Source organism: Heterodontus francisci, chromosome 32 (genome assembly GCF_036365525.1).
Source record: "Heterodontus francisci isolate sHetFra1 chromosome 32, sHetFra1.hap1, whole genome shotgun sequence".
NCBI lineage: Eukaryota > Metazoa > Chordata > Chondrichthyes > Heterodontiformes > Heterodontidae > Heterodontus > Heterodontus francisci.
The window spans coordinates 28,454,418-28,467,661 of NC_090402.1; the positions used below are offsets into that span (position 1 = coordinate 28,454,418).

Genomic DNA, 13,244 nt, shown 5'->3' on the forward strand with positions numbered 1-13,244 from the left:
ACAGATAGGCTAGCAGAATAGGCAGACAAGTGGCAGATGGAATTGAACACAGAAAAGTGAGGGGTGATGCATTTTAGCAGAAGAGATAGGGAGGGGCAATACAGATTTGATGGTACAATTCTAAGGAGTGCGCAGGCACTGAGGGACCTGGGGGCTCATGTGCATAGATCTTTGAAGGTGGTAGAACATATTGAGAGAGTAATTAGCAAAGCATATGGGATCTTGGCACTTCACAGAGGTACGGAGTTCAAAAACAGGGAAGTTATGCTGAACTTTTATAAAGCTTTAGCTAGGCCACAACTAGATTATTGTAGCCAGTTCTGGTCACCACACTTTAGGAAGGATGTGATGGTCCTTGAGAGGATGCAGAGATCTCCCTTTCCGGAGACGATGCCTCAGTTCTGAAGACCATTCTAAAACAAAAGAAAATTGCTACTCACAAGGTGCCAGATTTGGCTCAGTGGATAGTATTCTTCCTTCAGATTCAGAGAAGCTCATGGGCTCAGAACCAACTCCAGAGACTTGAATACATAATCTAGGCTGAAACTGCAATGTGGTATTGAGGGAGCGCTGCAAGGTTGGAGATGCCATCTGTTCGACAAGATGTTAAACTGAGGCATTGTCTGCTCTCTCAGATGGGCATATTGGATCCCATGTAATTCAAAGAAGAACAGGGTTGTTCTCAAGTCCTGCCCAACATTTATCCCTCACCTGAAACCACCACAAACAGATTATTTGATCATTTATCTTATTGCTGATTGTGGAACCTTGCTGTAAACAAACTATCTGCCTCGTTTGCCTACACTGCAACAGCAATTATACTTCAAAAGAACTTAATTGCCTATGAAGCACTTTAGAACGTCCTGGGGTGATGAAAGACACTATATAAATGCAAGTTCTTTCTTTGCAATGCTTCAGTACAGCTGATAAATGTAGAAAACTACAATTAAGATGCCACTGTTGTCTTGATTACAGGTGATTTAAAGACTGCAGATATTTAAAACAACTACGGCAAATGCACACAAAGAGTCAAGCGTTAAGAGCTTAGCAAGAAAAGTTACAAAAGACCTAAAAGTTACGTATATTCGCTGGTTGTCAGCTTCAAATGAAGACTACTGTGTTTGGGTTTATACGGAAGATAACTGCAATTACTATGCTGTGAATATATGCTTTATTTAAGAATAAAATAAAATCTTTAAATCCTCACACTTATGCTTCAATACAATCAATGTGGAAATATTTCGTGGAGCATGTCTGTTGTAACTTTTTATTCTCTTGCTAAAGCCTTTATCCAATATAGGAAACCTCAGATAATTCTTCCCTATTCCGATCCAGGCAAGACATGCTGCTTTCTGGTGATTGGATAACCCAGCAGAGGCTGAGATTTGATCTGGAACTTTCCTGGTCCACATGGCTGAGTTCCACACCACACAATTATCGTATCCAATCAGCCTTTGCAGGAGTGAAGTCAAACTCATGCTGACACCTGAGAAATTCTTAAAATGAGACTTTTTTTAAAAATCAGCTTTTGGAGATTCTATTTACTTGTAAAGGGGAGCCAAAATCACTCCCCTGTTTCTTATGAATGTATTAATAAATAGCTTTGGCAAGCATCTGAGGTGCCACTATTCTTCATGGTTCAGCCAAAAGTATTCAAAAACAGACAGAAATGAAAAGCATGTTTTTAATGTATTGGCAAGATCGCTTGATGACTTAGTCAGTAATAGCACTGCCTGGCATGGTACAGAGTTACACATTAGGATTGCCATAAACTCAATTCCAGCCTATGTCAAGTTAGCTAGTCTCAATAATCTCACTGGATACAGCAGTTCAGCTGCTAAAACTGGTTTGAGCACTCTGCATTGGGGGAGAAAGAGAAAAAACTAGGGGAGGCCCACTCCACATATTAATTGTATAGATAAAAAGAGTGCAGTGGCTGTTGAACATATAGGTTCTCAGAAGGCACAAGATAAACTGCCACATAAGAAATCAGCTGTGAAAATTAAGGTACATAACATTAAAGAAAAAGTACCTGTATGGAGAGAGAGAAAGCAAGGAGCAGAAATCAGAAAACGTGGTGTGGGGTGGTGGTGGGGGGAGGTGGGGGAGGAGGGGAAATATGGGTGGTGGTGGGAAAATCAATGTTTTTTTAAATTGGCAGGATATAGGTACTGATGTGCCCCAATTATCTGTTCTGGGCCTTCTTTTGCTTTCCATTTATAGACAAATCATGGGCACGAGGAATAACATAGAAATTTGCTGATTAGGGGTCATTGTAGATTGTGAAAAATACAAGAGGTTGCAGGAGAACAGGTTAATAGAGTAAGAGGATAGGCACAGATGCACAGAAATATGCAGAAAAAATTAATATACCCCAAGTGGCAGGATTCTTAACAGACTGGAGAAACAAACATCTAGGGATGCAGATAGTTAGAACTTTAAAAGCTGGTAGAAAAGAAAGGCAGAAAATTGGATTTTACACCAAGTATATACAGGGACACTGAATACAAAAGCAAGGTTGTGGTGATGTTGAATTTGTGTAAGACATTGGTTTGACCAAAGCTATATTATTTTAGGTGCTTAGTGAAAAGGAGGACATTAGAGCCTTGGAAAAGGCACAAGATAGATTAACAATTCTAGTGAATGTATGAAGAAAGGCTACCCCCAGCTGAATGGAGAATGATAATGGGGAGAATCTACTAGAGTTGAAAGATTTCAAGAGGATAAAATGTAAAAAATGGTTTCCATTGGCTGATGATATGGTAACAAACACACGAAGCGAATCCGAAATATTATGGCCTAACCCATGCTGCAAGGGGAAAAAAACAGCCAGCTTAAAACACCTGATGGATTCACACGTGAACAGCACATGCAGGACAAAAGTGGGGCTGTACCTCACAGTAGGTTATTCTGCAAGACAAAATCTTGCAGTCAGTGAGAAATGCTACAATGGATTAAGAATCAGCTGTATCCCCATAGGCAGAAAGTTGTTGTGAACAGTTATGGATCTGCTTGGAGGCCAGTTACCAGTGGCAATGCACAGGAATCGGTGTTAGGGCCACTGCTTCTAACTACCTAAATGGCCTGGCTGTAGGTGTTGGGGGAATGATCCGCAAGTTCATGGATGATACAACAACAATTTATGCAAGTATTAGGGCAGCGGAAAACAAATTTCTGCAAGAAAATTTAGATGCAGAGAGAAATGGGTCAAACTCTGGAAAATGGTATTTAAAGTAGTTAAGGTTAATGTTATGCCTGTGGGAAGGACCAACACTAAGTTTACCTACACTTCAATGAAACAGAACTGGAACCAGTTGGGAAAGAAAAGGACCTTGACGTTATAGTTTAGAATTCTCTAAAGATCCGGTCCAATGTCGAGAAGCCATACTCAAAGCAAATAGGGTATTAGTGCGTTAATAGGACTATTTAATGTAAGACAAAGCACACCATATTGTCCTTATATAAACTTTGGTTAGACCACATTTAGAACACTGCATCCAGTTTTGGTCCCATCATACAGTTGATGATAGAGGCTTTGGAAAAGGTCCAGTGAAGGATGCTTCCTAGTTTAAACAACATTAGTTACTCAAATAGGTTTAAAAAGCTGAGACTATTTATTTTGGAGATGCGTAGACTTCTGGTGAGCTATATAAAATAGTTAAAATGGTTAGACTATGTTCCATGACCTTTGGCTCCCTGATTTAAGTTGCACAAAAGTTATTTGTTAGGCAGTTCTTTTGCCAGAGCTTAGTACACCAATGGAAACAAGCTACTGGTTCATGCAGTGAGTGCTGGCTCTCCGCATACTTTCAAGAGAGATGGGCCTGTTTGCAGCTAGGGCAGAGATTATAGAAGGCAGGTGAAATACCAAGCAACAGATGCATGATCAATGTGATCTGCTTGATCTAAGAGTTTGGAGAGGGATTTTCCAGATTCTCCCCCCATAATTGGCCGTGGTTTAAAAAAAAAAGTACTTATTTGACAATCTCAGGAGATTCCTGTTGCTGAGCAGGTAGTGTCCAATCATTATGCTTCATGCATCATGACCGTGTGGGGAAGACTTAATAGATCAGATGGTTTATTCCTACTATTAATTTTGTATGTTCACATGTAAATACTGTACTTTAGTTGTTGTCAAAACTATCATTTAGCAGCTAGCCTTTTAACGCAGTGCTATGCGCTTTCATTTACCACAATGTAAAAAGATATTAGGCAATCAATTTAACTATTTTTATATCAGAAATTTGTCAGAACCTGAGACAATAAAACATGAAAGCGACAGACACTGGCTAAATGGACAGGACAATCAAACTGTTGTTAAATGAAATTCATCCTATTGTGCCACTTGCATGTAATAATAGATTTTGTTCAGTCAGTACAATGCATTCAAACACTCATTATATTCTCTAAATGTAGGCTTCAGAAAGACAGCAGTCACAATTATCAAGCTCCCAGCTCCCCAGATAGGAGTGGTCATGCACATTACTGTTGGCCAAGTTTGCCTTCTACTTCCTGACAACTGATGTGAACGTGAGTCACAACAGCAGCCTTCCCAATTCTCCTCTCTTTCCTCTTCCTCTCGCTTTCCGCCTGGCATTACTACAACTATTCAAACCTTTTTGCCATTACAGTCAAGGCTTCTTTCAAAACAATAATATCCTACACAACGAAAGCAATAAAAACAGCAGTCAACCACATACGCTAAATCAATCATCAGCAGTGATTGTACCCTGAGGAACAATGCTAGTTTATTCTGACATAGCCCTGTGACAACTTCTTAAAGTATGAAAGCTGAGATTTAGTCTAACAATAGCAAATTAAACCTACCTCTACATACTTTGAGGCGACAACAGTTTCAATATAGTACTACTGACCTTTTCTTAATCTAATAAGCATTTCTAAATAGTCATTTGAGAACTGGAGCAATATTCATACAAATAAATGACAAGTTTCCCAATTTATTTAGAAAATATTGCAATTATGAAGTATTTAGTAAAGTAATTCAATTCTGCTAACTGCAGAAATTGCTACTGTAGAAAAGCAAATATAATACAGACTTAAGAGGGCTGATAGTGATATAAAATGATTAAATTACCCAGGAGGTTAATTTTAACCACAATTGAGATCCTGAAGTACTGATACTGGTTTACCCTTAGATACATTATGGTACTACGTTCCAATCTGCCTCAAAATTTTAAAGGCCATTGCAACACACATTTTAGGATTGCTACTGAATCGGAACAGTAACCATCGAGCCTGCAGAGCTGATACTATCAGAGTTCACACAGTCTACCTAATGAAAATACAGCTTATGTTTTTGTTTTGTTTCATTCCAGATATTTGTGAGGTTCAGTAACTCAGACCAGACCTGCAGTCAAGCCCTCATCCCTTCACCAACCCAATAGCTGGGTAACAGACCCAAAGTCAATAGAAATCTTCTGGTGACTGTATTTCAGCTTACTGATAATATCACATGATTTAACTTTGTAAGGATCATCAAGCTATAGAAGATAAAACTGTATGAGATTTTATAAACAGTAAAAAGATAAATGAATGACAGCAATGAAACACTGTACAGTCCTTCCTCAGAAAACAACTAAACTGGAGTATGAACTGGACCATTTTGTCCCTGAATATTAATCTTAAATGCTGTTTTATTGTTCACTGTCCATGGAGTCTTCTCTGGCCTCACTCACTGGTGGGTTTGTACAAACTACTAAATTAGAAGATAAAAATGTTCTACATAACCAAGACATAGGAAATTTAAACATGTATGTATATCAAATTAAAATAGTGCTGCCCAACAAAAATTCAAACAAAATCGACGAGATGCTTGCATTTGAATTGATTGACCCAGCACCTCCCTCAAATACCCGACCAGACAAAACAAATATTCTGGTACTATTGTGTATTAAAATAAGTTGGGCCATTATTTTTAACCCCATATGTACCATGACAGAAAGAATGAAAGCAAGATGATACAGGAGTTTTTTTTTGGTTCGTGTAGTGCCGAATTCACAATTGGATTTTTTGTAACAAGTCTTAACATAATACTACAATTTGCTGCAGAAATTGCAGTGCAAAGGGAGTATGAGTAGAGAGAGTGTACTTAGTCTTGATGATACATTTTATATCGTACATCTTCAATACACTTGAATTGTTATTCTTTGCATCCATATTAAATACACGAGTATATATTAATAAGCTTCTCTAGCCTATTGTTGTCAAACCGAACAGCAGTAGTATTGTTCAAATACCCACCAACAGAAACATTCTTCTGAATCCATTGCAGAATAAAAATCATCCAAGATAATACTTTTATACTTAACATAAATATCCTATGATATTAATGTATTATCTTGGGCTTTTTCAAATAACAGTTCAGTGAACATTAAAGAAAACCACTTAACCAACAAAATGAAATCAAGTAGCAAATGTGAAATTTCAAAAGGCTACCAATAAAGTACCATGCGATAGGCTCATGACAAAGGTCAAGGTATGTGGAGTCAAGGAACAAATAGCTGAATGAATCGCAAGTGGGCTCAAAATAAAAAGTGGAGAGTAGGGCTGAAGAGTAGATATTCAGAAGGAAGGTAGAAAGTGGTGTTCCACACTCATCAGTGCTAGCACCACTGTTAGTTATGATTTATATGAAGGATTTGGACTTAGGAACTTGTAACAGTATCAAAATATACAGATAATACCAAAGTATGGCTGGGGTGGAGGGTACAGCCAACACCAAAGAAACTGAATGGAGTAGAAGAGCAAAGGGATCTAGGGATATAGATGAACAAATCAGTTAAATCAGAATCACAGGTCAGCAAAGCAATTAAAAATTTTAACAAAGCATTGAGATTTATTTCTGGGGATTTAGAACTTAAAAGTATTGAAGTTATGTGAAACTTGTTTGGAGCTTGATCAGGCTGCACATAACAGTACTGTGCAGAGTTCTGGTCTCCATGCTATAAAAAAGGAAATAGAAGCATTGGAGAAAGCACAAAAAAGATTACAAGGATGGTACCAGAACTAAGAAAGATCAAAAAGATTGGGGCATTTTTCTTGAGAACAGAGAACACTTAGAGGACTTAGCCATCTTTAAAATGGAGGGTGGGGGTTGGATGGAGATATGGAGAGAATGTTTCCACTTGTGGCAGATTTCAAAACTAGGGGCCACAAATATAACAGTCACTAATAACTCCAATAAGGAAAAGAGAAATGTCTTTACTCAGTGAGTGGTTAGAGTGTGGAACACACTACCACAGGAAATGGTTGAAGCAAATTCCTTAGGTTTTTCAAAAGGAAGGTAGACAAATACATGAGAGAAAAGGGAATATAAAGATACGCTGAAAGGTTGAGATGAGGCAAATGGATTGGGAGGATACTCATCTGGAGTATAAACATCACCACAGACTAGTCAGGCCAAATAGCTTATTTCTGTGTTCTATATTACGTGAAATGTAATTCTATGTAATCTGGTATAAAAAAAACCTGGCAATATATTCCGTATAATTTAGTAAATAAGCTTCATAATTAAAGGCACCTTATTTTTACAAACATTTATAAACCACTCTGTTATGTCACAATTGCACAGTAGAAATCCAGGAGTTTGTTGAAATATCAGATTGTTACCTGTTATGGTACAATACTGCACAGACATTAGATTTATCATTTTAAGCTTGCTCCATAGACCTGTGTAATACAGAACTGAAAATTTGTAGATAGCATTTATTTAGCAGCCAACATAAATTTGGGTATTAAATAAAATTAAAATAAAAGTTTTTTATTCAGCATAATGCTTAGACAGCAGAGACAAAATTTGAGTCTGAACACTATTTGGAAACAAAATCAACATTTACAGTACTTACTCGGTTAACCTGGAATCAAGATTGCCAATCCAGAGTCGATGTCCCTCTTGTGAAGAGCTTTCAGATAGAATAGAAGCATTCTCCAATGGAAGAGATTCATTTTCAGTCCCCATACGTCACTAGAAGAAAGATATATCTTGCATTTATACAGCACTTACCACAACCTAAGGATATCCCAAAATGCTTAAGTACTTTTTGAAGTGTAGTCACTGCTGTAATATCGGAAATGCGGCAACCAGTTTGTGCATATCCCCACACACAGTAATGAAATAAATGGCCAAATTAACTGTTTTTAAGAGATGTTGGTTGAGGAATAACTATTGGCCAGCACACCAGGGAGAACACCAGTACTACTTTGAATAGTGCCATATGATCTTTTACGCCCACCTGAGGGGGCAGGCAGGACCATAGTTTAACATCTTATCTGAAAGATAACACCTCCGACAATGCAGCGCCCCCTCAGTAGGGCACTGAAGTATAGGCCTAGACTACATGGTGAAGTTTCTGGTGTGGAACTTGAACTCTACAATCCTCTGTCAGAAATGAGAGTTCTACCAGAAAGCCATGGCTGATAACTCAAGTGCCAACAGGCACATTACTAATTTAGCCACTTTAAGAATTCTCTTTTCATTTGTCTTCAATGTTAGGTGTAAGTCAGTACGAACTATATTCCTGATTGTGTTCATTACTTGAGTAAAACCCAACTTATTTATTTTAATGCGGAATGTAATATTGGCATTGGCTGAATTAAAGTGCCGTATTCCAACTAACTCAAGGAACAGTGCTGTTTTAACTACAAAATACAGTGCAGCATATTTTACAATTTAACTTAGGAAATGGCTGATATGCCACTCCCTACCAAGCTACACCTTTACCACTATGTAGATACAAAGAAAAATCCTGCTCCCCTCTCCAGTGGTTCAGTTGACAATTGTATATTCAATGTGGAACTCATATACAGATCAACAAAGCAATGGGAACAATTCTACCTGTGTTGCATTAGCTGATTTTAACCAGACCTCAGGGATAGTAGTTACTTAGAAACACTGGGGGGGGGGAAAAGAAGTGGACCGGGGACGGGCAGGGGGTGGGTGGGGTGAAGAGAGGGGACGGGGAGGGGGCGGGAGGGGGGGAGAGGGGGGGAGAGGGGGGGAGAGGGGGGGAGAGGGGGAGGGGGCGGGGTGGAGAGGGGGGAGGGGGCGGGTGGGGTGAAGAGGGGGAGGGGACGGGGTGGGGTGAAGAGGGGGAGGGGGAGGAGGTGACGGGGAGGTGACAGGGGGGGGGCGGGGAGGAGAGGGGGGGGCGGGGGACGGGGAGGAGAGGGTGGAGAGGGGGGACGGGGAGGAGAGGGTGGAGAGGGGGGACGGGGAGGAGAGGGTGGAGAGGGGGAGGGGGCGGGGTGGAGAGGGGGGAGGGGGCGGGGTGGAGAGGGGGAGGGGCGGGGTGGAGAGGGGGGAGGGGGCGGGGTGGAGAGGGGGGAGGGGGCGGGGTGGAGAGGGGGGAGGGGGCGGGGTGGAGAGGGGGGAGGGGGCGGGGTGGAGAGGGGGGAGGGGGAGGGGTGGAGGGGGCGGGGTGGAGAGGGGGCGAGGGGTGGAGAGGGGGGAGGGGGAGGGGGCGAGGGGTGGAGAGGGGGGAGGAGGAGGGGGCGAGGGGTGGAGAGGGCGGGGTGGAGAGGGGGGAGGGGGCGGGGTGGAGAGGGGGGAGGGGGCGGGGTGGAGAGGGGGAGGGGGCGGGGTGGAGAGGGGGGAGGGGGCGGGGTGGAGAGGGGGGAGGGGGCGGGGTGGAGAGGGGGGAGGGGGCGGGGTGGAGAGGGGGGAGGGGGCGGGGTGGAGAGGGGGGAGGGGGCGGGGTGGAGAGGGGGGAGGGGGCGGGGTGGAGAGGGGGGAGGGGGCGGGGTGGAGAGGGGGGAGGGGGCGGGGTGGAGAGGGGGGAGGGGGCGGGGTGGAGAGGGGGAGGGGGCGGGGGGGAGGGGGCGGGGTGGAGGGGGCGGGGGGGAGGGGGCGGGGTGGAGGGGGAGGGGGGGGGGTGGAGAGGGGGCGGGGTGGAGAGGGGGGAGGGGTGGAGAGGGGGGAGGGGTGGAGAGGGGGGAGGGGTGGAGAGGGGGGAGGGGTGGAGAGGGGGGAGGGGTGGAGAGGGGGGAGGGGTGAGAGGGGGGCGGGGTGGAGAGGGGGGCGGGGTGGAGAGGGGGGCGGGGTGGAGAGGGGGGCGGGGTGGAGAGGGGGCGGGGTGGAGAGGGGGGAGGGGTGGAGAGGGGGGAGGGGCGGGGTGGAGAGGGGGGAGGGGGCGGGGTGGAGAGGGGGAGGGGGCGGGGTGGAGAGGGGGGAGGGGGCGGGGTGGAGAGGGGGGAGGGGGCGGGGTGGAGAGGGGGGAGGGGGCGGGGTGGAGAGGGGGAGGGGGCGGGGTGGAGGGGGGAGGGGGCGGGGTGGAGGGGGAGGGGGCGGGGTGGAGAGGGGGGAGGGGGCGGGGTGGAGAGGGGGGAGGGGGCGGGGTGGAGAGGGGGGAGGGGGCGGGGTGGAGAGGGGGGAGGGGGCGGGGTGGAGAGGGGGGAGGGGCGGGGTGGAGAGGGGGAGGGGGCGGGGTGGAGAGGGGGGAGGGGGCGGGGTGGAGAGGGGGGAGGGGGCGGGGTGGAGAGGGGGAGGGGGCGGGGTGGAGAGGGGGGAGGGGGCGGGGTGGAGAGGGGGGAGGGGGCGGGGTGGAGAGGGGGGAGGGGGGCGGGGTGGAGAGGGGGAGGGGGCGGGGTGGAGAGGGGGAGGGGGCGGGGTGGAGAGGGGGGAGGGGGCGGGGTGGAGAGGGGGGAGGGGGCGGGGTGGAGAGGGGGGAGGGGGGGGTGGAGAGGGGGGAGGGGGGGGGTGGAGAGGGGGGAGGGGGGGGTGGAGAGGGGGGAGGGGGCGGGGTGGAGAGGGGGGAGGGGGCGGGGTGGAGAGGGGGGAGGGGGCGGGGTGGAGAGGGGGGAGGGGCGGGGTGGAGAGGGGGGAGGGGGCGGGGTGGAGAGGGGGGAGGGGGCGGGGTGGAGAGGGGGGAGGGGGCGGGGTGGAGAGGGGGGAGGGGGCGGGGTGGAGAGGGGGGAGGGGGCGGGGTGGAGAGGGGGGAGGGGGCGGGGTGGAGAGGGGGGAGGGGGCGGGGTGGAGAGGGGGGAGGGGGCGGGGTGGAGAGGGGGGAGGGGGCGGGGTGGAGAGGGGGGAGGGGGCGGGGTGGAGAGGGGGGAGGGGGCGGGGTGGAGAGGGGGGAGGGGGCGGGGTGGAGAGGGGGGAGGGGGCGGGGTGGAGAGGGGGGAGGGGGCGGGGTGGAGAGGGGGGAGGGGGCGGGGTGGAGAGGGGGGAGGGGGCGGGGTGGAGAGGGGGGAGGGGGCGGGGTGGAGAGGGGGGAGGGGGCGGGGTGGAGAGGGGGGAGGGGGCGGGGTGGAGAGGGGGGAGGGGGCGGGGTGGAGAGGGGGGAGGGGGCGGGGTGGAGAGGGGGGAGGGGCGGGGTGGAGAGGGGGGAGGGGGCGGGGTGGAGAGGGGGGAGGGGGCGGGGTGGAGAGGGGGGAGGGGGCGGGGTGGAGAGGGGGAGGGGGCGGGGTGGAGAGGGGGGAGGGGGCGGGGTGGAGAGGGGGGAGGGGGCGGGGTGGAGAGGGGGGAGGGGGCGGGGTGGAGAGGGGGGAGGGGGCGGGGTGGAGAGGGGGGAGGGGGCGGGGTGGAGAGGGGGGAGGGGGCGGGGTGGAGAGGGGGGAGGGGGCGGGGTGGAGAGGGGGGAGGGGGCGGGGTGGAGAGGGGGGAGGGGGCGGGGTGGAGAGGGGGGAGGGGGCGGGGTGGAGAGGGGGGAGGGGGCGGGGTGGAGAGGGGGGAGGGGGCGGGGTGGAGAGGGGGGAGGGGGCGGGGTGGAGAGGGGGGAGGGGGCGGAGAGGGGGGAGGGGGGGGCGGAGAGGGGGGAGGGGGCGGGGGCGGAGAGGGGGGAGGGGGCGGGGGGGAGGGGCGGGGTGGAGAGGGGGGAGGGGGCGGGGTGGAGAGGGGGGAGGGGGCGGGGTGGAGAGGGGGGGAGGGGGCGGGGTGGAGAGGGGGGAGGGGGCGGGGTGGAGAGGGGGAGGGGGCGGGGTGGAGAGGGGGGAGGGGCGGGGTGGAGAGGGGGGAGGGGGCGGGGTGGAGAGGGGGAGGGGGCGGGGTGGAGAGGGGGGAGGGGGCGGGGTGGAGAGGGGGAGGGGGCGGGGTGGAGAGGGGGGAGGGGGCGGGGTGGAGAGGGGGAGGGGGCGGGGTGGAGAGGGGGGAGGGGGCGGGGTGGAGAGGGGGGAGGGGGCGGGGTGGAGAGGGGGGAGGGGGCGGGGTGGAGAGGGGGGAGGGGGCGGGGTGGAGAGGGGGGAGGGGGCGGGGTGGAGAGGGGGGAGGGGGCGGGGTGGAGAGGGGGGAGGGGGCGGGGTGGAGAGGGGGGAGGGGGCGGGGTGGAGAGGGGGAGGGGGCGGGGTGGAGAGGGGGGAGGGGGCGGGGTGGAGAGGGGGGAGGGGGCGGGGTGGAGAGGGGGGAGGGGGCGGGGTGGAGAGGGGGGAGGGGGCGGGGTGGAGAGGGGGGAGGGGGCGGGGTGGAGAGGGGGGAGGGGGCGGGGGGGAGAGGGGGGAGGGGGCGGGGGGGAGGGGGCGGGGTGGAGAGGGGGGAGGGGGCGGGGTGGAGAGGGGGCGGGGTGGAGAGGGGGCGGGGTGGAGAGGGGGCGGGGTGGAGAGGGGGAGGGGGCGGGGTGGAGAGGGGGGAGGGGGCGGGGTGGAGAGGGGGGAGGGGGCGGGGTGGAGAGGGGGGAGGGGGCGGGGTGGAGAGGGGGGAGGGGGCGGGGTGGAGAGGGGGGAGGGGGCGGGTGGAGAGGGGGGAGGGGGCGGGGTGGAGAGGGGGGAGGGGGCGGGGTGGAGAGGGGGGAGGGGGCGGGGTGGAGAGGGGGAGGGGGCGGGTGGAGAGGGGGGAGGGGGAGGGGTGGAGAGGGGGGAGGGGGAGGGGACGGGGTGGGGGGAGGGGGCGGTGCGGAGGGGGGGACGGGAGGGGGCGGGGCGGAGGGGGGGGCGGGGCGGAGGGGGGGCGGAGAGGGGGGACGGGGCGGGGGCGAGGCGGAGAGGGGTGAGGGAGGAGAGGGGTGAGGGGAGGGGGCGGGGAGAGGGGAGGGGGCGGGGAGAGGGGAGGGGCGGGGAGAGGGGGGGGGAGAGGGAGGGGGCGGGGAGAGGGAGGGGGCGGGGAGAGGGGAGGGGGCGGGGAGAGGGGAGGGGGCGGGGAGAGGGGAGGGGCGGGGAGAGGGGAGGGGGCGGGGGCGGGGAGGGGGCGGGGAGGGGGCGGGGAGGGGGCGGGGAGGGGGCGGGGAGGGGGCGGGGAGGGGGCGGGGAGGGGGCGGGGAGGGGGCGGGGAGGGGGGAGGGGGCGGGGAGGGGGGAGGA

At 52.4% G+C, this 13,244-nt stretch overlaps 1 protein-coding gene across 2 annotated transcripts in view; it reads right to left on the minus strand.

Annotated features, from left to right (window-relative positions):
- The window catches only part of rbm18 (RNA binding motif protein 18), a 39,883-nt gene that overhangs the window by 19,664 nt on the left and 6,975 nt on the right, over positions 1–13,244 (minus strand). For both annotated transcript variants that reach the window (XM_068012562.1, XM_068012561.1), the window contains exon 2: positions 7,866–7,984. In XM_068012562.1, coding sequence (XP_067868663.1) covers positions 7,866–7,978 — 113 coding nt within the window. In that variant the 5' untranslated portion in view covers positions 7,979–7,984. The remainder of the gene's footprint in view (positions 1–7,865; positions 7,985–13,244) is intronic.